Source organism: Aptenodytes patagonicus, chromosome 1 (assembly GCF_965638725.1).
Source record: "Aptenodytes patagonicus chromosome 1, bAptPat1.pri.cur, whole genome shotgun sequence".
Taxonomy (NCBI): domain Eukaryota; kingdom Metazoa; phylum Chordata; class Aves; order Sphenisciformes; family Spheniscidae; genus Aptenodytes; species Aptenodytes patagonicus.
The window spans coordinates 202,113,235-202,136,444 of record NC_134949.1 but is presented as its reverse complement, the minus strand read 5'-3'; the positions used below and the strand labels follow the sequence as shown (position 1 = coordinate 202,136,444).

The 23,210-nt window shown below is 39.3% G+C and overlaps 1 protein-coding gene across 1 annotated transcript in view; it reads left to right on the top strand.

Moving 5' to 3' along the window:
* The window catches only part of KL (klotho), a 55,569-nt gene that overhangs the window by 15,806 nt on the left and 16,553 nt on the right, over window positions 1-23,210 (top strand). Inside the window, exon 2 of the mRNA XM_076364270.1 lies at window positions 19,992-20,502. Coding sequence (XP_076220385.1) covers window positions 19,992-20,502 — 511 coding nt within the window. The remainder of the gene's footprint in view (window positions 1-19,991; window positions 20,503-23,210) is intronic.

Below are 23,210 nucleotides of genomic sequence, written 5' to 3'. Positions count from 1 at the left end.
ATCACAAGATATCCTTCAATCACCTAAGGAAAAGTAACATAAGGAAAGACATACAGCCATCAGGTAGTGGGGAAGAAGATAGGATTAAAAAAAATCTACTTCCAAAACCAATTAATGCTTTTTGTCTGATCTATCATGAAGGGTGATCATGTTGAGCACTGGGATTCATAGACAGGAAAGGTTAATGAGGATGTGGGTTAGATTAATGTAAATAACTACAGGTGCAGTGGACACAAAATACTATGAACTTATGGTATCAAAGTCAAGCCAGACCCATCTGATAGCTTTCTGTGATAACTAATTAAAGAAAATGTGATAAACCTGATAAATCTGTATTTTCAGCTGGATGCTTGAAATGGTGGCACATGGAGAATTACTGTTTCAGTTCAGGAGGAAGGGAGTTTTCAGCAGTAGCTAGGAAATTGCTAAAGCGAGTATCACAATAAGTTGCACTGAAAGTAGAAGCATCAGGCTCAAGGGCAGTTCCCAGCTGAACTTTTTAATGTATTTTAACTCCCATGCTTTGGCACAGAGTAGGATTGCACTAATTCAGCATGAGCTGAACTTTAGGAAACACTGCCAGTGCAAAGGATAATCAGGATAATAAACAGATGAACAGAAAGACTCACAAATTTTTTTCCGTAAGATGAGAACTTGCTGATCACAGCATGACCATCAGATGCCAATATAATCCAGCTGTGACAAAGACACATTTGTTTCTAGTCTGTATCAGGTGATGTTTCCAGCAGAGATGAGGAATTACCTCGCAAGAACATGGCTTGTTTACCTGAGCAAGAACACTGGGAGAGGATATACTTGCTGTCTATAAATAGATCAAGTAGAAACAAGTGAAGGAAAATAGCTGTCTAAGTCCGGGGTAAGTTTTGATGCAAGAACCAAAGTGTTTAGACTGAACATGAATAAATTTAACCTGAAAATCAGGAAAAAAAGGAAACCGTTCGTGAAGTGTGATTCTGTAGTAGTCTTCCAGAGAGCGTAGTATGAACAAAATACATAGCCAATGTTAAAGTGAATCTGGACAATAGGGTTGTGTCATATATATGCTCATGGCAGCAGGGGGTTGAACCTGATGCCCTTGAGGTTCTTCTTAATTTTGTAATCCAGTTTTCCTAATCCCCGGCAGATAGTAGATAGGATCATAAAGATGGTAATGATTTTTTTCAGTAAGGTACTTTTTGTATTTCTGTGAAAATTCTCTGAAGTCAGAATTGTTCTTACACAGTAATGCGACTCATCACAGTCTTCTGGAATATTGTATCATTTAAAGCATTTCCAGTACCTTGCTCAGAATGTTTCATACTTTTATGTGAAATCCTTTGTTGGGTCCACAATGAAAACATGACAGTTGATTAGTCGTCATCATGCAGGAACTTAGGGAGATTCACAATTAGCAGAACTAACTCCTGGTCTACAGTAGATCATGCTTGTGGAATGACTCTGCTTTCATTCCCATTTTTCTCCTGCAGCACAGAGTCATCCCTGAAAGGAGGGATTACGGAGGCAGCACTCTCAGTGTAGCAATAAACTTCTCTTACTTTATATCTATTAAGTATATTTAATTAAACTGTGCTAAGCTATATACTTTAACTTGGAAAGGACCAATTAAAGACTTAAAGGGTGTGGTTCATCTCACTTGACTTTAGATGTTTGCATTGCACACATTTACATCTGAACTAGTTACATTATGCTCCCTGTGTGCTCAGTGGAGAGACTTTTAGGGCATGATAATTCTGACCAATTTTAGCCATCTACACTAGGGTAGGATAAATTGCAACCTAGAATTTCCTGTTTCTCTCCATGGAGTATAAAAGAAACTTGGAGAAAACAGTTCAGTCCTTTTTACACAGCGGGTCATGAACTTCAGGAATTTATTGCCATAGCAGGTTCTGGAAGCAGGTTGTACCAGCAGACTCAAAAAGGGAGTAGGCAAATACGTGAACAGTGGGTCCATAAGCAGATACTAAACAAAACAGGCAGGAACATACTCCCAGACATCCCCAGCAGCATGGTGTGGATGCCTGGGAAGTAGGAGGCTAGATGTCAGAAAGTGACTGGGCTCACTTGCTCTTTTAAAATAGCACCATGTCCTGCTGTTGCTATCAGAGGTAGTACTGGGCTGGATGGACTGTTGATCTGACCCAGCAGAGCATCCCGTTTGTCTTTATATACTGTCCCTGTATTTCCAAATGTGCCCAGTGGCTCATTTGGTAATAAACATCTAATGCATCTAACTATAAATCATATCCTAATACTCCTGAGTTATTTTATGTTTCAAAATATGTACATAACATCTCTACTCTTTCTTCAGTATTTCTTTCTAACATCTCTGCTTTCTTGCATCTCACTAGTATGAGGAAAGTGGGTTTTGATTGCTATAGATGGAACCTTACTTTTTTTCCAAGTGCTCATTTCTACAGAGACTTTTTTTCTTCTCAGTAAGACAGTAAGAACTTGCATATGCATCTCTTGCGCAGTATCTTAGCTTTTCTATGAGAGCGTTCATGTGTAAAAGAGCTTCCAGTGAAAATAAAGTTCAGTTAATGCAATACAATCTCTTCTACTTTCTTCCCTCCTGTCTTCCTGCCTTTCTTCCTCCCTCCCTGCCTTCTTCCCTTCATCTCAGCAAAACGCCTGGCTCTTCAAGCCCTTCAGATCCTGATTCAGACCAACAATTTGCTTTTCGTTGGTGTTTGGGCAACTAGTTAATTATTGAACTGCCAGCTGCTCTGCTTCCTGTAGCATCATTGATTGAACCATGATTACATGTAAGCTGTGTAGTCTGTGAGTTTCTTACTATCTAAAGCATCATCCTGATTTAATGTATCCTGTCTTAAATCCATCCTTTGTACTACGTACTCATTGAAGGTTGTGGTGGTGTAGCTGTGGCTAATGAAAACCTTTTTCTCTAGGACAAAACGACTGGACAGCTCTCTCACTACCTTATGCACCGTATGGAATCTCTCAAAATGAAAGATTATTTTCCTGTTTGATTTTGATAAAAAATACAAAACTTCTCATGCTTTTGTAGTGTTAGGCTATTTAAGCATGCATCTACAATAGCATTACAGTACAAATCAGGAGTGTGTGTGCAACGTGAATCTCCTAGTTGCCTCCATTTGCTGTACTATGGTTCGTAGCCTGAAGTGGTTTTAGAGTACCCAGCTGGATTGGTTTTGGATGAAGGTAACCTGGAAACTGCTCTGCAGGAGCACACTTAGTGTAATCCAGCTGCTAATCGGCTTCCGGTCCGTGGGTTATCGTAGATGTTGGGTCCTCAGCTCTACTGTTTGCTGAAGTAGATGTATGGCTGGAAATTAACCAGCTACATATTATAATTATATTAGGTACAGTTAATCTCCCTTTCCATCTAACAAGCCCAGAATATATGTAAGCCATCTGGCTGCTTACATGAGCTTGTGCTCGTCTAAAAATCAAAGACAGTATTTTAGAAACATTCAGTCACTGGATTTCTTGCTCTTCCTGTCCTCCTGTATTTAAGCCTGAGATGTCTCTGATCAGTCTGTTGTCTAGGAGTGGGACTGTAACAAATACTGAGCTAGTTCACAAAAACCTCTGTGGCTCTGAGAGCGTTTTGATGGATGTCTTCATGGAAATCTGTTGCAAGTTTTTGCTATACCTGTATAGCTCTTTGGTCAATTACTTAGAAATGAGGCATCTCTCCGAACTTTCTACTTCGAACTGCCCTCCTTTAAAACGGGCAATATTTAAATGGTAGGTAGCTGTCTCACTGTTAGATATTGACCTAATTACCATAATTGTACGTGGCCTCCTGACAACTGCTAATGTACCTACCCTCATGGTAACTGTGAAGCAGAGCAGTGTTACTTTTGGGCATATATATAGGTGAACATAAGAGGACGAAATGATGCCATTACAGGAAATATGGGAACTTGCATTTCTGTTGTTCTACTACATTTTGATCTTAAAACTGGGAATTCTCCCAAAATAAGTTTTCTTTAAATTATTGAAAACATTATTGTACTTTGATATTGGATATTTACATATTACAGTGTACTGGCAGAATTTCCAAAGACATGGTTATACAGAAACAAATGCCAATCCCAGACAAATTGCTTAAAAAGTGTATCTGAAGCTGTGAGTTAACTGCTTTCTTAAGATTTTAATTTCTCCTTATGTTTCTGTATCTATATTTAAAAAGGCCAAGGAAAAAAAAGGAAGTTTTTAGCCGTATCTGGAATCAGTAGGAGAAAGAAAAGGCGGAGCGAGTGGCTGTGTGGTGCTTAGTTGCCTGCTGGGGTTAAACCACAACAACAGGCATTTCATTTTTTATATTCATAGTCCAATGATGACTCTCATTCATGTATACAAATGTCTTGATATCACTGGCTTTATATTTTGTTCTAGAGCAATTTGAAGTTTAGTATTGCACTTTGAAATACTAGACAAAAGATAAATTCTATCAGTTTCCCCTTGTGCCAGTTCCTTCAACTCAGTATTATTTTAAAGACTTCATTCTGCAGCAGTGTTAGCCAAAGTGAAAATAAACTTTTGTAGGTTTCTTATGTAAAGAAAGCTCAGTATCAAAGTTACTGTCTCTTCTTCAGGAGACAACTATTTTCTCTCCAAAAGAGAATACATACAGAGAATTGGCAAAGAGCTGGTTAAGGAAACCTGAAACATGCTAAGTTGTTCTTTTAAAAAATCACATGCTAGGCCTCCAGAAGTGCTCATTACACTGCCAGAGTAAAGTCTAAACCTAACTGTGTTAAGTATGTTTAAAATTTGTCCAATTGACACAATATTTATGAATAGCTCAGTCTGTTAATATGATGTTAATTCTGGTCAGAAAGTGTCTAGTACTATGGTGGTGAGAGCACAGAAATTGAAACAAGGATTGCTGAAATGAGAGTAGTTAATTAGCATTTGCAACTGTATTAACCAACACATGTCCATTTCTGTGTGGCTTAGACTAAACAATTACCCTGACAATACTCTTCCTTTTCTTTTGCTGTTTTCTATTTTTTTTTTAAATTTTCTTTTTATTTCGCTAAGGATTGGATAAAAACTGTTTTAGGTCTTTTATGTGATTTCTCGTCTTGATTGCTAAGGCTGAGATTGCAGTACATTGATGTAGTAAACCCCCTTTTCTATATTGCATCGTATAAAAATACAGGATATACTTTCAAAAATGAAACAACTGTAGCTGGTATTTTTATATCAACTTTATTAACATTTAGCTTCTTAGCAACTACATTAAAACATTTATTCAATATTATGTCAGCCAAACTAGCTTGATTCCTTGTATACAAGCAGGTGAAATCCAGCTTAATTTCTACAGATAATCAACAATTTGAAGAGTGTGTTTATAAAGTAAGGATTAGATATTTAATTTTAAATGCTTTTTGTTTGTTGTAGTTTTCTGTTCTACAAGATTCAAACTTTTAGCTCAAATGGTGCTTTTTATCATGTTTGCAGACTACAAGAATAAAGCAGGAAAACTTTTATTTGTATGCCTTTGAGTTAGCGCTCATCTCTGTCATAGAGCAATTTTATATCTACCATTAAACATGCATTTAGAAACAGACATAAAGGGACTTATTCATATCTCAAAAGTGTATTTTCATGGTTTCATCACGCTTTGGATGAGGTTCTAAATGTATTTCCCAAATCAAAGGAGATATAAATTGAATCCAGTTTAATCTGTGACTGCAGTGTAGCCAAAAGCTCGTAGAAAAGACTGAATAAATACACATAAATCATCCTTGCCACTGAAGAAATGCAAAGATTCAAAATTTTTTTCCACCATAAAATTGGATGCCCCATTTTGTCCCTCCATCTCTTGACTGAAGTCATCACTTTGTTATTTGAGTCTTTAAAAATGTTGTACCATAAGAGTTTCTCTTCCCCCAATGAATCTCGTTTCCCCCATCTTTCCCTGCAATGGAATTTCTCACTCCTCTTCTGGGTTCTGATTTGAACAGCTGCACTTTATCTTCTTGGTGGCTGCTGAGGAGTATGGCGATTCCTCAAAATAAAGATACCTGACCAAAGTCTGCCTCCTCCAGTGACTGTATCCCCACTGATGAAATGTGCCTTTGCTGAGTAACTGGTTTTAATTCTTCCTACAGTTTCCCAGATCTTCCTTTCATAGCCTAACATCATAGAAGCAATAACATTAAGGAAGAATTACAGCTAGTAATAACCATTGTATTAATTAAAACTTGTCAGTTAGCCTTATGGTTCCCTGTGCTGTTGCAAAGATGGGCAGACAACTGAGGCATCAAGACCACTAGGTTATAAGTCACTCAGTTCTAATTGCCTTGTCCATCTACATGGTCCTGTGATTCACTGTGTCAGCCTTTCAGGGGTTGTTGCTGGTGTAAGACTTATGGAGTGAAAATGTTTACCTTAGGTCCTCCTGGTTTCCCTGAATCTTTCCAGGATTTTGATAGTGTCTTACATACTCTTTCACAGTGTATGTCCTTCTCATGGTCATAACTTCATGCAATCACAAGGCTACCTCTTTAGAAGCCACTAGGGCTAAAAAAGTTGCACACATAGACCAGCATGTACCATTTGAGAAGCCTAGAGTATCCTGCCTTGCCTCCAGCTGCCAGTCCAAAAGACACAGGTTTCCCACAGGTCTTGTGTTGTATCTGCCCATGCAGATGTCTTGATAGTCCAGAACATCCCAAATAGTACTGGATGCCTCTGTTTAAGCAACTGAATCTTAGGTCACAAGTGGACATTAGCACTTCTGACATCTAATGCTATGTGTCAGGATCTGGAGCAGCTTTCTGCTCCATAGGGGTGGGGTTCAGTTGCTTGAGCATAGATGTCTGCTGCCATTCGTATGGTGGAACGCCCATGACATTAACAGTGCCTCACAGGTTGGACACAAGATTCACAGATGACCCATACTCTTCTGTAGTAGCAGATCTAGGTTAGGCAGGATCTCTCTCAGACCTAAGTTGGCATTAGTGTTGGGATTCAGTTGCCTAGAAGTAGGCCTGTAATACCATTTGGATAGAACCATACCACCACAGAGCCGGCTTTAAGCAAAAGGGGGGAAAAAAACAAGTCAGGCAATAGTTCCCTCCTCCCCTGATCATTGAGCAGTTTTGCAGCTAAAACAGACTCATGATCAACTAAGCTGATCCCAATAAGTCATGACTGTTGAGCCAAAATAAAGTTCATATGCATCCTGTAGCTTGGTACTAGCAATAGCAATACTGTATTTACTGGGCTATAATCCCCTTTTTTATTAGTCTGCAAACTGTGAGCTGTCACTCCTGAATCTAGCAATGATGTTGTGAATCCTACGGTTTCTATGGATCAGGACCAAGCAGTGATTCTTTTTGGAGCTGTTAGCTCTTTCTTGCCTGGTATGGCCTCCTGATAAGCTGTATAGGTCTGAGGGTAGTCCACAGGGTATAGGGTATAGCTATTCCTCAACTTGCTCAGCACTTAATACTCTTCTATTCGGTACAAATTATGAAGTATAAAAGTATAAGTAGGATTACAGCTACAGGATGTAGAGCCAAGTCCAAAATTCCTGCAGCTGAAGGGGACCACACAAGAGGGATTCCCATCACGAATGACACCCCGCCTTCTCTTTTGCAGTAGTTTGTGAGTAATTTGTTTGCTATTGCAGCTCACTGTAATCATTGCTTTTGTGGCTTGTTTTACAACCAACTAGACTTCAGATGTTACAGTTGAATGCTTTATTATCTGCAACAATCACGCAAAAGCTACTCCAAAAGTTACTGGATTAAAGTTAATTTAGTATGCAGTTTCAGTGATTTTTGCAATTTGAGCATTACTTGTAAAGGTGTATAATTGAAATCACATCCTTCAGTCATTTCTATTACATGCGCACAAAACAGAACATTTCAGGCAGGTTATACACAATGAGATCGTTTGTAGTGATTGCTTTATATTGAGTATGCATGCAAACACAGCTGGATCTCACATGAACAGTTGCAGACTGATTAGAAAAAGAAGGCAGAATTCCATATTCACATCTGGTCAAATTGTAATCTAAACAGTTGTCTGAAGTTTGAAAACTGGTACCTTCACATATGTATTGCTTATCCTGATCAGCTGCTTTGTGCATCCCTGTAGAGGGCTGACTGGAATTTTCCATCTTATTCCATAGCCCATTGTCATTCATGCACAGCTCTAATCTCAGAATGATTAAATTTCATAGCCAAGGTTATAGCAGAGTAAACTCGGGTTATCATGTTGTGAGTGACTGAGTTAGATTTGGGCATGAACAACCGAAATGTTTGGTTTAAAAAAAAAATCTTTGTAGAGATAACCTCAAGTGAGTCCCCTTCATTCTGGGTTGCGTTTGCCTATATTATAGCACAGAGCTCTGATACAATAATTTTGTTTTGACCTTGCTTAATGATGTTCAGCTTTGCCCTGTGCGCACATACGAGTCTTGTTGCATGCCATTGTCTGTCTGACAGCCTGAAGTTTTTGCAGTCATTAAACGGTGTTGCTTACTTCATATCATTATTTTTGTTTGATCCTCATTCATTTGGGGCTGCTGTGTTGTATGTCTCTGACAGCTTGTAATATATTGGTTGCATATACATTAACTGAATTTATAATTCCTGTGCCAACTGTGTAGGACCAAATACCTCCATATTACTCATTGGTACCCTCCACTGGTGGAGATTTCTTCGAATTCCTTCTTTGCTGTTGCTGCCCAGTGGCTGTTTTTTCTCACAGAGGAACTTACAATGGGAAAAGCTATCCACCAGCACATTCATCCAGAAATACCTTCTGAAGCCATTTGGTGGGTAGCACCCAGTCAAACCACCACTGCCATGGTGTTCTCATACCTCTGATTGTCATTACCTTGTAGTGATGTACCTGGGCACTGCAGCAGTTACTGTTCTGTTGTGAGATTGATAAAGAACCTGTCAATTTATATTTGCAACCATGGAGCTGTTATCTTTGGGTGCTGAAAAGGGAGAGGGTCTAGTTTATGTAGTAGAAACATTTACTATAGTACATATTAAATAATTCTGTACCGATTGCTTAATGTCTTCTCCCAGAGGGGGCTACCTTTCTATTGTTCTAGCCTCTTCAAAGTGACTTTTCTTGTGAACAAATTGGGTGAGATCCCCATGGTATGCTCTGGGAACCACCTATTGTTGTAGTTCATTTTTCTGCTGAGCCCACACTACTGTATTGATACTCTTAAATATGTTGAGCTTGGTAATTATGCCTTTCACTCACTCTGTAATTTCTGGGTCACCGTGTGAAGTCTCCCAGGAGCACAACCTGCTCCTTTTTGTACAGAGTGAACTGACTGACTTTCCTTGGTTTTGTGGTAACGTGGCCTCTACTGCTCCTGGAGGGGTAACAAAGTACAAATAAAGTGGCCATGCTGGAACAGCATCCCCAGTGTGGCTACCTCTGCCAGCCTTTTTTGAGTGTTGAAGAGGTCAGGTTTTGACCTGATCTCCACTCCTATTGCTGCACCTTCTTTAACAACTTGGTTAAAGAATTAATCATATCTGCAAACATGGATATAAAATCCTGGGGAAAAATAAACAAACCCAGAATAGATCTGAGCTCATGCAGACTTGTAGAGCAAGGAGCTTCGTATTAATTTTGCTCATTGTTGATAAGGTGATTAGCCTACTCCTAAATATTTTACTCTTTCCTGTACCACTTGACCTGTTCATCAATTCATTTAGAATTGTGCTCCCAAAGTTATGGCTTACACTTGTTTAATTAACTCTTTCAGCTCTGAGTCTGGCTGTGGGTTAATACATCATCTGTTCATGAAATTACATGGATTCGATCAGCCTCTGATAATTTTTCCCATGTTTGGATGCTATGATTATTGCATAAAGCTGGAGCACAGTGAAATCCTTTGGTGATGGGTACACCATAAAGGGGTACTGCTGCCCCATAAATGTAGGGAGAAATTCTTCCCAGCCTTGCCCTGATAACAAGATCACAAAGACAGCATATGCTAAATCTGTTATGCGAGACTCCGGCATTTTTGCTACAACAGGTGTGGTTTATGGTGTAACAGAATTCATTGCTCAAAATTCAACCATTAGCCAGTAAATTCTGCTGTCTGCTTTTATGATAGGCCAGACTGGAGCATCAGAAATGCCTGATCTTCATGCAATTATTTGTTACTCCAATAAGCTTTTCTCTGTGGTTTGGGGATATTTTTACTGCTTCTGTGGCTGATGGTCAGGACTCAAACACTTTGGCATGAATATTCCTGCAATATAATTTCTTTTGGGACCATAGCTGGGGAAAACCCTCTACCCATTCATCTCTAGGTGAACTTCTGGGGCTTTTAGGGCAGCTCATTAATGTACCTCAGTAATAATTTCTGACTGCCAGCCTGTCAGCCTTTCCCAACTCTACAAACATGTATTTGCCAAATCCAGTATCAGTTGATGTTCTTGTAGTAATGGTATGACAGGGATTTCTTGCTGTCTTTCTCCTGGGAAACTCTCAGCATTAAGTTGCACACAAAATGTTCCAGTACATCTCCAGGAACAGATACATGCTTCAGTTGCGTCCATTGATGAAGATGTCCCTGCTTATTGCAGGAGGGTTGGACTAGATGACCTTTAAAGGCCCCTTCCAACCCAAACCATTCTATGATTCTATGATGATTCTGTGAATTTATTTTGAATCTGCTGGTGTGATCAGGATAAGATTCAGGGTTGATCATTAACACCAGAGCATAGGGCTTCTACTCTGGGTGCTTTAAATGCAAGGCTAGTGGTAATGAGTAACCTGGGTTCTTTATTCTATAATCACCCAAAATTATAGGTTGTCTTCAACGTCTTTCCAAGCTGGGTTGTTGGTTTAGCTAATTAGATTAGGCCAAGCAAGCTGAAATCTTTTTGTCATTTCCTTGTCCGTCGGGCGCACATATTGATGGTGGGCTTTAGTCTTATTTGTGTTTACTTCTATCTCTTGCTAAGAAAATTTTTCTTTCTAACACACTATTTTAATTATATGTCATTGGCTTTTTTGTTTGTTTAGCTTCTGCGAACTGAGACTTTCCAAAGCAATTCTCTTCATGTGCTTCCACTAAACCATCAGAAATACATTCTTTCTCCCTGTGAAACACTTGGGTTGCCAAACATAGTTCCACAGTATGTAGAACAAGCATTTCCAAGTGCTATATTGAGGGGGTTGAATATACATAGATGGGTGTTTGCCTTACCTGTGTGCATCTACCAGAAAACCAGATGATTGACATTAGTCACCTCTTCCAGAATTTTTACCAGTAAAGGTATTGGCAATGTTTGCCTTTTATATATTTATTTAGTTCTTTTGATTCTGTATTTAACCAAAATTAGTTTCTTTTTTTAAAGTGATGTCATTAAAGAGTATGTATGTTACTGTGGTTGTTCTCCTCACTATGACTTTTTAGAGCAACAGGCTTACCTATCTTCTCTTTCGGCTTCTGCCTTAGCGCAGGGGAGAGTTGTGAGTTCGGTGGCTTTTGGCTTCTGAAGCTCTGTTCTGTAGTTTGAGAGCTTCCTGCAGGCAGTCCTCTACTCCTTCTTCAGTTGTTCTGTTTCCTTCTCCATCCAGTTTGTACAAACCTTCATGAAACCAAAGGTTTGGAGCCATAATGGATGTCTTCTCCTCACCGGTACTATTACAAATACTGTCTTTTCCAGTTTTTAGCATCCATTTAATCTCAGTGCTCTCACTGGGCATTATTTTATCAGTTTTATATATTCTATGTATATATTTGATATATTAGTTTTATGAGAGTTTTATGAGAGTTTTATATGCTTAACTTTTTTGCTCACTACTGTTTCTAGCACCGTGTTACTTTCTCTCTAAGCAGAGTGTGACTTAAAATCCATTAATGTTCCGTTTGCTTTTTGGGCTAGTAATGTATTCAGTTGCCACAACCTGTACCACCGTTCCCATTAAGGGTTCCTCCAAAGTCATGGTGCTTTTTTCATCCTCCTTGTTCAGCACATTTGTCTGATGATTATCAACTCTTGCAAAGTGGTATTATTGTCTTGGTTTGTGCTGTTTACTACACCCTGTGCAGTTCTGTGTGCTTGCATTTGTGGATTACAACTAAGTTCTCCTTGTCTTTTTCCCTTCTATCTTTTTTGCAGTATTTTGTGTACTTGAGTATGTCAACAGGATTGGAGCCTGGCCTGTCCTCAAAGAGGTTCATGCTCTCATAGAGGGCTTTGCAGGTCAGTCTCAGTTCTGGACTTTTTACATGTTTATGTAGCTCCAGCACACCCAAAACAATTTTGATAGCAATGATTGTATCTTGGTCTTCCCCTAAATACTGCCTGAGCATTGTGTCCCAGATTCCAATCAGAGTCAAGTCTTTTTGCAGGGACTATTTTAGCTCCCTTCAGTACGGCAAGATTGTCTCTCAGCTTTAAATCACTCAGACTGCTCTGTACTTTTATCTTCTTTTTGTACTCTGTTTAAGAATCTCTCATATCTTTAATATTCACATGGGTCACAACATTCCTTGAACTATTTTTGTGCAGTTCCGTAATTAATCTTTTCTGTCAGAGGTAACGGAAAATGATTAAACACATCAAGTGTCTCAGAAGCACTTGTTGTCAGAAATAAAGCTATTTTTATCTCGTCTCCCATTGCTTCTCAAAGTCAAATGCCGCTTAATTCTTTTCCAGATGACCTTTATATTTTCAGACTGTTACGTCTCAGGAGACTTCAAACTGCTTTCCCAGCCCACTCATCTCCTGGTGCTTTAGTTTATTTGGACAGGATGTCGACTCCAGTGGTTGTGCCAGCCTGCCTGTGTGGTGAGCGGAGGGGAACAGGCACTTCTCATCTCACTCTTGTCTGGGCATTAAAAACGGCTTGGGCGAATTGTGGCCTAGAAGCTTTCCCCTCTGCCGTGCCTGTGAATTGCTCAGATGCAGGTGGTGACAAAAATGAGGTGAGATGCGTCCCCTCCCCTGAAGGTGTACGCCTCTGATGGTGACGGTGGGATTTGCAGAGTGCATTGCACAGTCCAGCTGCCTTCCCTCTGGCTGCCACACCACAGGGTGCCTGCTGAGCAAGTGGCCTTTCAAGGCAGGGTGGGTCTGAGAGAGCCTTAACTCACGTCCCGTGCCATAATGTCTAGGCTTTCTGTACTTCAAAGGAGAGGTTTCCTACAGCAGTCACCTGACACAAGAAGATCAAGGGGGTTTTGGTTTCCTTCTGTCACATCGCGGTCACTTTGTGTCTCTCCCCTGTGTATCTATCTGTGATAATATTCACTTATGCTTATACATACAGTATGTGGAAGTACAAGCCTTCCCAGACTTTCATCTGCTTTTACACTTTTCATAAACTTCAAATTCAAAGTGTAAAAATAACTCTTATCTCCTTTCTTATCTTTTGGGGGGTCTTTTTTGTTTTTTTCCTTCTACTAATGTTTTTGGAGTACCTGCAATGCATCTTGATGCCTGTGGCTTAGCTTCGTGCTTTCAGGTTACTTTCTTTTTATTCTCATGCTAGCAAATCTCCTCTATTTTGCCTGTGATGGGGATAAAGGGTTTTTTTATTTAGCTGCTGTGCCTTCAGACAAGTATTTAATGCCATCTTTGGTGGTTTTTCTGTAGAGGTGAGTATCATACCAAACAGGGGTATTGTTCTGGAGTTAATACACTGCTCTACAACTTAAGGTACCTGGTTTAATTTTTCTTCTTCTACGCATGTCATAATATCTCTGTTCCCAATTCTTAAAATAGGAATGGTATTGCTTCCTGCCTTATGTATGGCAGGCATAAATTCGTTCATGTTCATAAGGCATCAGCACGTTACAGTGACCAGCACAGTGTGAAAAACAGTGACTAAATTGTATTGAGAAAAGAATCAGAACAAAACAGCGTAGTTCAGGTGTGTGATCAATACTTAAAGCTATAATTGTAGCAAATTTTACATTAAGTGGTTATAGACTGAAAAATGTTCACTTGGTGTTCTATGTACCATTTACAAGCCTAATTCTGGTCCCAGGTTGTTGAGATTGGTAAAAATAGCAAATTTATTGTATCAATCATTTGTGGTAAACATGGTTAACAGACTAAAAAGAAAAGTAGAAAAATACATATTTGAGAAGGAATTAGAGAGGGAAAATGAAGTTACTACATAACTAACATACTATCTATAGCGAAGTCCTGTGCTTTATACATGAAGATATTATCTTACCAGTTTTGAAATATGGGAAGAACCTTAAGCAATTTTTAAATACCTGTATCTGTTACTCAGTGTTAAGAATATAATTTGCTTGTGAAAGAGAACGTTTGCACAAAGACTGTGTGGGTAAAACCTACTTGACTTTGGATCTAAGGGTGAAACATTACATGAAATGTGACATCCTTTGTTGTAGCTTTCAATTAAAATACTTGCTTTTGATGATGCAGGGGAAAAAACACATTATATTTTTCCCCTTCTTGATACAAGGCACATTCTGACTAATCATGTACTAGACTTTCCCATGTCATTCCAATAATTGTATCAATTTCAGAAGGGCTTTTGATGTAGGACTGAATAATGACGTTTTTGTTGGAGGTACATCAGCCTGGTTTCTAGTAATCAAAAAGCCTTTGCACATCTTTTCCAATTAACTCTTCTCTTTGTATTGCTAAATGAGTTTCAGTAACATTTTCCTATTCAGTTTTGTTAACATGCAAATAGAGAGTTAATACAGCATAGTTCATCTGAGCATGGAGAGCAGGTTATTTGTGCAGTTTATTTGTTAAATGAATGGTATTATTATTGGTTGAGAAGCCACACAACTTAAAATTGAGACCACTTGTTCTAGAGTAATGAACACAAATTATGGAATCATGATGTTCCCAATTACAATTCTTGATTTGCTCTTGTGAAGGTTATGCATCATGATAGATGTAAGTACCGAGAACTTGCGGAATGATACATATCAGTGCCAGTCTCAGGAAGGTCTTAATGATCTTGGGCAGGAATTTAGATGAGTAGTCAGGCAAACAAATGTCTGTGTATTACTAAATTGACTTTACCTCATAATTCTTGGACTGTGTAGATCTGTCCTGCAATAGAGTAGGACATGACTGTGTCAGATTATGAAGTCTGTTTGCCTGTGTTGAATTATTTCTGCTATCGCTGCAGGAATTTGGACTTTGTAGGACTAGCCCATGCTATGGCATTGCAGGGGGCTTTTCTGCCTTGGAAATGTGTTTGACACTTCACCAAGGCTGGATTCTGGCATTATTGACTGACTCATGCAGGGATCTCTTTAAGGCTGATCTAACATGATCAATATCAGAGTTTCACAAGTTGAGTATAGGTAGAGCGTGGTCTGAATAGATATATTGGGTGGGAAAGTCAGGGGAAGAAGACCGTATCAATTTGAAAACAGGACTGTACTGGAGCCTGAAACCTGAGTGAAGTACAGACATACAAACGGACTTAGCTAAGGACAAGCTACATCTTGTCACTTTCTTTCATTTTCATGGTGATATAAAACTTCATGATTTTCTTAGTGATGTAAGCATTTTAAGGGTAAGGTAAATGCTGTTTAAAAGATTTCCTGACAGTCTGTTCCTGAAGAATAGACGCTAGTAAGCACGGAGAGCCCCCATCGTAATTCGCAGCTTTCCCAATACCAGCTTAGCTCAAGTCTCAGCAGGTTCAAGAATGTAGGGTAGTATCCCCCAAACAGGTATCAGCTAAGTGTTTGTTATGTAACAATATGTGCTACTCTCTGAAAGCAAGTAATAATGACATGATTACCCAAATTCAGCAGCCTGGAAACCAGCACGCAGCTTTTAGCAGTTAGTTCTGCTCGTAACACATGAGTGACTGCACAACTCTTCCTAGAGCCAGTTTGTAACCAGCCTTTTTTAGTAAGGTTTTCCAGTCAAGCCAAGTGATCTGTCAGCACTGCACATCTGTCTGAGCTAACAAGGAGCAAAGTAAGACCCCTCAGCACCTTGCAAAACGAGGGACATGGAGTCACCGTGCTGTGTCAGTATAAGCACTGAAGTGTGGATTGCCATGATCTTAAACCTAGTCAGCTGTGAACTAAAAATAGGTACCAATAGGTAAGTCACTGAGATCAGGAAGTAAGATTTCTGATAAATATAAAGGAACTGATGGTAGATTGGTTCCTACTTGTTTTCTTTGTATATGATCTGGGAGGCTAAACTCCAGTTGTAGGTAATAGACATCTAGGAGGTTTCAGTTGTCCCAGCAAAGGTATAGTGTCCTTTGAGCTGCCCTAGGATATTCTGCCTGGCCTCCAGTTGCTGCTCCAGAAGACCAGGGTCTCCCATTGGGTCCTGAATCATATCTGCCACCCTCATTCAGGTAAGGCATCTCAAAAAAGTCTAGGGACCTACATTAAATCCTACCACTAATCCATACAGTTATTGGGACCTAGTAGTGGTCCTGCTGAATGCAACGGTATGGCTGCTGTACTGTACTGGGGAATCACTCGCTAGGCTCCGTTAAGTAGATTGACTTGGGTGGGATCCCATTAGCTCAGTGTAAGTAGTGCTGTGTGAGACTTCCCTGGCTATTTAGGACATATGCATGGAAATGGCAGATGTGACGTAGGCCTGTATCGTTCTGGCAACTAGATGTTGTATCATCTAGGCAACTAGATGACTCTGTTCAGGCAGCTGAGTTGAGCCTGAGATCTCCATTGCCTATACTGGGAGCTTGGGCATCTAGCTCACATGTGGACAGTGAAATACACAGTGTCTTCAGCTCAAAATGAGTCCCACCCTAGGAGTGGGATTCATTTGCCTGAAGATAGGTATAGGTGTAAATTATCATTTGACACATCCTATAGTGTCCCAGGTGTTTCTGTGGGACTGAGAGATCTGACTTAGGATTTATGGGAGACTCAAGCTTTCTGAAACTGCAGTTAGAGGCTAGAATACTCTGAAGTCTCTAAAACTGCATTAGACACCTAATTTTAGGCAAATGAATTCTGTCCCAGATTTCCATAGAGACTCTCTGCTCTGTCACTGGCTTCTTCCAGCTTTATTTCTGTGCATTTTTGAACCACTTCATTAATCTATGTCCACAGAGCCTGGGGACTTTGATGCACTATTTTCTATGTTTAGCTGTTTTTTTAATGGAAATAGTATAATTCCACTTCATGCACACTCCAGGGGGCAGATATTTAAGTGGGCTGCTTCTTGCCTGCTTTCATCTGTCCATAGAACATGTCTAAACTAAATAACAGGTTTTGTCTGTCATCAGTGGAGAGAGATGGACTGCCAAAGAGTGACTCACCCTGCATATTTTAGACACCAGTCTTCTCATTTTCTATAGAGGCAGACTAGATGACCCGCTTAGAAAGTAAAGTTGAATGAGATAATCCCACATTGTTACACTTCATATTTTTTCATTGCAATGAGGGATGAACAGCACCTCCTTATCTGTGGAGAGGGATAACCTGTGGGATTCCCTTCCTCCTTGCTTCATGGTAGAATCAGTCCAGGCTACTAAAATGCTGGAAGATCTCTCTCCACTGATGGGAGTAGGGAGGGCCAAGAGTTATGGGGCAAGTCTTCCATAGTCCTCGAGGTGCTCTGTGGGTAGGCAGCATACTTGCAAGTGCAGATGACAGAGATGAAATTGTGTGTTTGAGAGTGTGCATAGTGGTATCTTAACATTTGAGACAGGAAATCTGGAGATGAGTCAGGTCCAACAGAGGAAGCACCTTTATGAGGGAAAATTTGGGTGTCCAAATTTGAGTTGCAAGTGGTGGCACATTTTTTCCCAATGGTATTTTAAAAATCATATTTAAAGTGTTGGGTGTGTAGCGTTTTGGTCATGGTGCGTAATGGCTTTTGTTCTTTCATCAGTGTAAAGGAGCTTCAGCGTGAAGTAAAATTAAGTCTGTGCTTAGGTCAGCTCTTATTTTGACATGAGGCTTTGAAGTGGTTACTATATTTAGTTTCTCACTAGCATCAAAATCCATTGTATTAATATAGACAGATGGTAGGACTGCATCACATTTATTTGAGCTATTGATGTATTATAGATGAGAGCATGTACATTGAAGTTTGCAACTGAGAGCTTGATTCAGATACACGCACATAGGCGTGTACTGTGGTTCACAGTTTCCAAGATGTTCTCTTTGGGTTTTGGTAACCACTCTAAAAGGGCATGGGTCTAGTCTCCTCTAGAGCCGATGTCACATCTGCACAGATGTTTTATATACCCCATGATGACTCAAAGGCAGCAGGTTTCTGTATGGGGGCAGCTGAACTGAGCCTTGATTATTGATCTTACCTTTAGTTGTCCTTCACTTCCAGTTGTTTTTCTCTCAGCAGTGAAAATTACAATTCTGCAAAAACAGTAGAATGATAGAATTCATTGTTTTTCCTGGGTAATTAACAGTGTCTATGTCAAAAATTATTAATAATCTTAATTGCTTAAGATTATTACTGGAAATCATTGTGGTTCAGCACTTGAATGGTAAGAGTGTATGAAAAGGAAACTATGAACAGCAGCTATCAATACATTAATGACAAAATTTGCCAACATACTAACTGCATGGAGTGGAATTATAAGGCTTTCTATATGGTTTATATGCCAGGGAGGGCTAAAAATGCGTGTGACATTTTGATTAATAATCTGTCATATATATTCATCACTCCTGTGACTTTGTATGGCAAGAATGGAGGTTCACGACATCACAGCACATATGAACAAATACTAACTGATAAGTCTCAAAATGCAAATGTAAACTGGGAATAGTTATTAGGTAGGCTTTATTCTAATGAATAGATCTCATATTTTTTACCTTTTTATCAATGACCTAGAAAAAAGCATTACAATTTCTACTAATGTGTAGATGGCAAAAAGATGGAATGTTGATTCATAGAGCAGTCAAAATTCTTTGATAAGGTAGGTGCAAAGAAAAAATACATTTTAGATGGTGAAGGGCTGCGGAGATATGGTAGTTTAAATGAGCGTATGCTCACAGTGTAATGCTATGGCCACATAAGCAGAAATAGTGTATTAAATTGTCTCTGGTTTTACTGCTGGCAAGACTACCACTGGCATATTATGTCCAATTCTGCTTCTGCAGTTTAAGACAGATGATGACAAATTGGAAGAGAATCACAGGAAGAGAATCGGTGAGACTGGTTAGAGGCCTTGAAGTTATGCCTGAAGATAATGCAAGGCTCCAGGAACTTAATCTATTTAGCTTTCAAAGGGAACATCAAGAGACTGTTTCAACTTACTCTGTAAGATCGTAGGAAAGAAATCTGGTAGAAAAGATCGCCTCACAGTAATAGATAAAATTATACCAAGACAAGCGGTTGAAATCTGATGCTAGGGGTAAATAGCAAATTTTAATAAAACAAATTAAATTGAATCATTGGAATAATTTTTCAGGAGCTGTGGTAAATTGTTTTTCACCAGACTTTTTTAAATCCAGATTGGTAGTTTTTCCTATACTGTGTGTTCTGGTTCAAAGAGGAATAAGTTCAAGGGTGTTTCTTTGTCTTGTATTGTTTGAGAGATTTGGGCAGTTCTTAAGAATAGAACTTCCTTCTTTATATATCAGTGAATCTACAGATAAAGTGATATTCCTATAATGAAAACATACTTTGAAACATGTTTAGTTAAATACATTTTTATTTTTGTAAATACTGGAAGTATGTCTGAACTCAATAACAGAAGTTAATAAAGGTGTCTAACTAGCTACCAAAAGTGTGTTCAGTGCCTGGAATAGTATCTCATGGAAAACTGAGATGCTGTTTTCCCCAACCAACTAGCGATTTCTAGTTGATATATGGTATTAATATGGTATTAAAGAAAAGTTAATTTAGGAGTTGTAAACTGCTGATGAATGAATAAGGCTGAGCCCTCAAATGCCATGTTTATGTGGTTACTACATGACACTGGACGTCAGTACTTGAGACTGATTGTGTTACTTAAAATGGAATTTCAGGTGCATTGATTACAGTCTTTCTTTTCAACAGGCCCATGCTAAAGTCTGGCATCTCTACAATGACCATTTTCGTCCAACTCAAAGAGGAAAAGTGTCTATTGCCCTTAGCTCCCACTGGATAAAACCTCAACGTATGACTGAAAAAAACATAAAAGAATGTCAAAAATCCCTTGATTTCGTGCTCGGCTGGTTTGCTAAGCCCATATTTATTGATGGTGACTATCCAGAGAGCATGAGGAGCAACCTCTCATCTCTGTTGCCTGAATTCAGTGAAGTTGAGAAGAAGTACATTAAGGGAACAGCAGACTTTTTTGCTCTTTCTTTTGGAGCTACCCTGAGTTTCCAGCTCTTGGACTCCCACATGAAATTCCAGCAGTTGGAATCAATAAGCCTGAGGCAGCTCCTTTACTGGATAAGCAGTGAATATAACAAACCCCAAATATTCATTGTGGAGAACAGCTGGTTTGTTTCTGGTAGCACCAAGAGAGATGATGCCAAATATATTTACTATCTCAAAAAGTTCATTATGGAAACTTTAAAAGGTAGGACTGAGGTTGTATTAATATGTGCTTGAAAAAATCATAATGCAAAGTAGCCTACAGAGACATGTTAAAGAACCAGGCTGAAAACTAATTTTAGTCTTTAACATTCATCTTGGCACTTGTGAAATGAGACTCCAAATCCCTTTCCTGGGTTTGTTCTTTTCAGCTCTTGAAGATCCTTAATATCTGCAGATAGCATTTAGTGAGCTTGATGCTGCTGTCTTTGAAGTAGGAAGCTTTCTGCTGTCTTTGGTGGGAGGAAGTGCAAAATATGTGTGAACTATACTCTCAATGAACTTAGGGAAATTAACTGTGTTATTTATTAATAGTTGTTTTCCATATCTTAGATGTATGAATGCATGTGTACAAAATGTAAGAATATATTTGTGGGAAGGTAAATACTATGCAATAGGAGTTCCTCTGAAGAAAATGTGAGGCTGAAAGAATACATTTTTAAATGAAAAATTGGAACCTTTTCATTCTGCATCTCAGTGTTGCCCTTGCACAAATTTTACATTGGTACATCTCTGGACATCAATCACAATAATCTGAATTTACATCAGTTTAAGGAGAACTGAATGTTTGAGGTTATACAATCTAAATTATTTAAATTGTTAACCTATTATTTTTTCCAAACAGTAAGAGAAATACACTACCTTGTATGAGAGTTTTCTCATTTTCTATTTTCCCATTTCCTTGTGGCAAAACAGATTTTTTCAATCTTAGTAGTGACCAATAAGTTGTTTGGGTTCCCATTTCCACTTTCATTGTCTTTTAATTTCTTAATTTACAATTTAATAATTGATTTACTTGTCAACACTTTACTGTTCTGGTTTTAAAAACAGTATTATTGTAGCTATTAGTTCAGACAAGATAGCCATTGTGTTACATTGCCATTTTCATACAGGGGATGAGCAAAAATGGCTTTCATTTTATTCTCAGCACTCATGAAGATGTAGAGGAGTTCCATGTTTCTTCCATCTGCTATTCCAGAAACCTAATTATTACAAATAAATTAAAAGGTGAATAAATACATGAGTCAGTGCATCCAAAATGGGAGGAATTAAATGTAAAACAGTTACTAACTATTGCAAGTACAGTATTACTAGTTTGCATGAAGCCAGATGAAGAGCTATAAGGGATTATATTCCCACTACCCATATTAGATAGAATCATAGAATAGTTTGGGTTGGAAGGGACCTCTAAAGGTCATCTAGTCCAAACCCCTGCAACGAGCAGGGACATCTTCCACTAGATCAGGTTGCTCAGAGCCCCGTCCAACCTGACCTTGAATGTTTCCAGGGATGGGGCATCCACCACCTCTCTGGGCAACCTGTGCCGGTGCTTCACCACCCTCAGCGTAAAAAATTCCTTCCTTATAGCTAGTCTAAATCTACCCCCTTTTACTTTAAAGCCATTCCCCCTTGTCCTGTCGCAACAGGCCCTAAAGGGGCTAAAAAGTTTCCCGCCATCTTTTTTATAAGCCCCCTTTAAGTACTGATAGGCTGCAAGAAGGTTTCCCCGAAGCCTTCTCTTCTCCAGGCTGAATAACCCCAACTCTCTCAGCTTTTCTTCATAGGAGAGGTGTTCCATCCCCCTGATCATTTTCGTGGTGCTCTTCTGGACCCACTCCAACAGGTCTGTGTCTTTCTTATGCTGAGGGCTCCAGAGCTGGATGCAGTACTCCAGGTGGGGTCTCACCAGAGCAGAGGAGAGGGGCAGAATCACCTCCCTCGACCTGCTGGCCATGCTTCTTTCGATGCAGCCCAGGATATGACTGGCCTTCTGGGCTGTGAGTGCACATTTCTGCTTAGTTTGTCAATTGCTGGACATACATACAGGGATCTGCCTTTTAATCATAGCTGGCTGGAAACAATCTCAATTTACAGACTTTCTTTCCTTTTAATGTGCCACTCAGTAAATAATAATAACAGCAACAGCAACAGTAGTCTTGTCATATTAAGTTAAGAATACTAACACTTGGCTAAACTTTTTACAGGGAAAAAAAAGCAGAGACAGACTGGATCTGCAGAAGGGACTTTGGCATCATTACAATGAAAATTATTGCACCCAACTCTTCTGCCCATTAGAATCTGCAAAATCCAGTGTAAATACCAAAGTTGTCTATGCAATACCTGGGGGAATTTAGTTGAGAAAGATCCACAAAAGGCATCGTGTTGTCTGTGAGCAGTCTTGTTGGACAACTTTAAAGACCAAAGACAAAGGCACATGTTGTCTCTCTCAAGCGACTTAGGACGTGTCTATCCAGTGCAGTAAAGCACTGTAACGTAGAGATTCGTGAGCTGGTTACCACCAAATTCATTCCAGCAGTCATGGGGCAGTAAAATGGCATTGGAGCTATAGCACTGAGAAGCAAGGATAACTAATGTAGACCCAGGGCCCACATAAATGTGGTTTTGCTGCTTCCTAGATCTGGCCAGTATCTTTGCCTGATTGTGTATATGCACTGGTTCAGACAAAACCGCTTATTTCTTTATCTACGTTAACAAGTAAGTGCAGCCCTGTCGGAGCAAGTAAAACTTGCAAGTTTACTGTAGAGTAAAAAGAGTTGGAGTTGAGGGCCTGGTGTCCACACTGTGTGCATTCCTGAAGCCCATTTCTGGATTAATTTCACCCCAAGGGAAGCCAGGTCATGCATCCTGAGAGCACTTGGTGATGTGAACCAAAGTATGATAAGGAGGGAGATT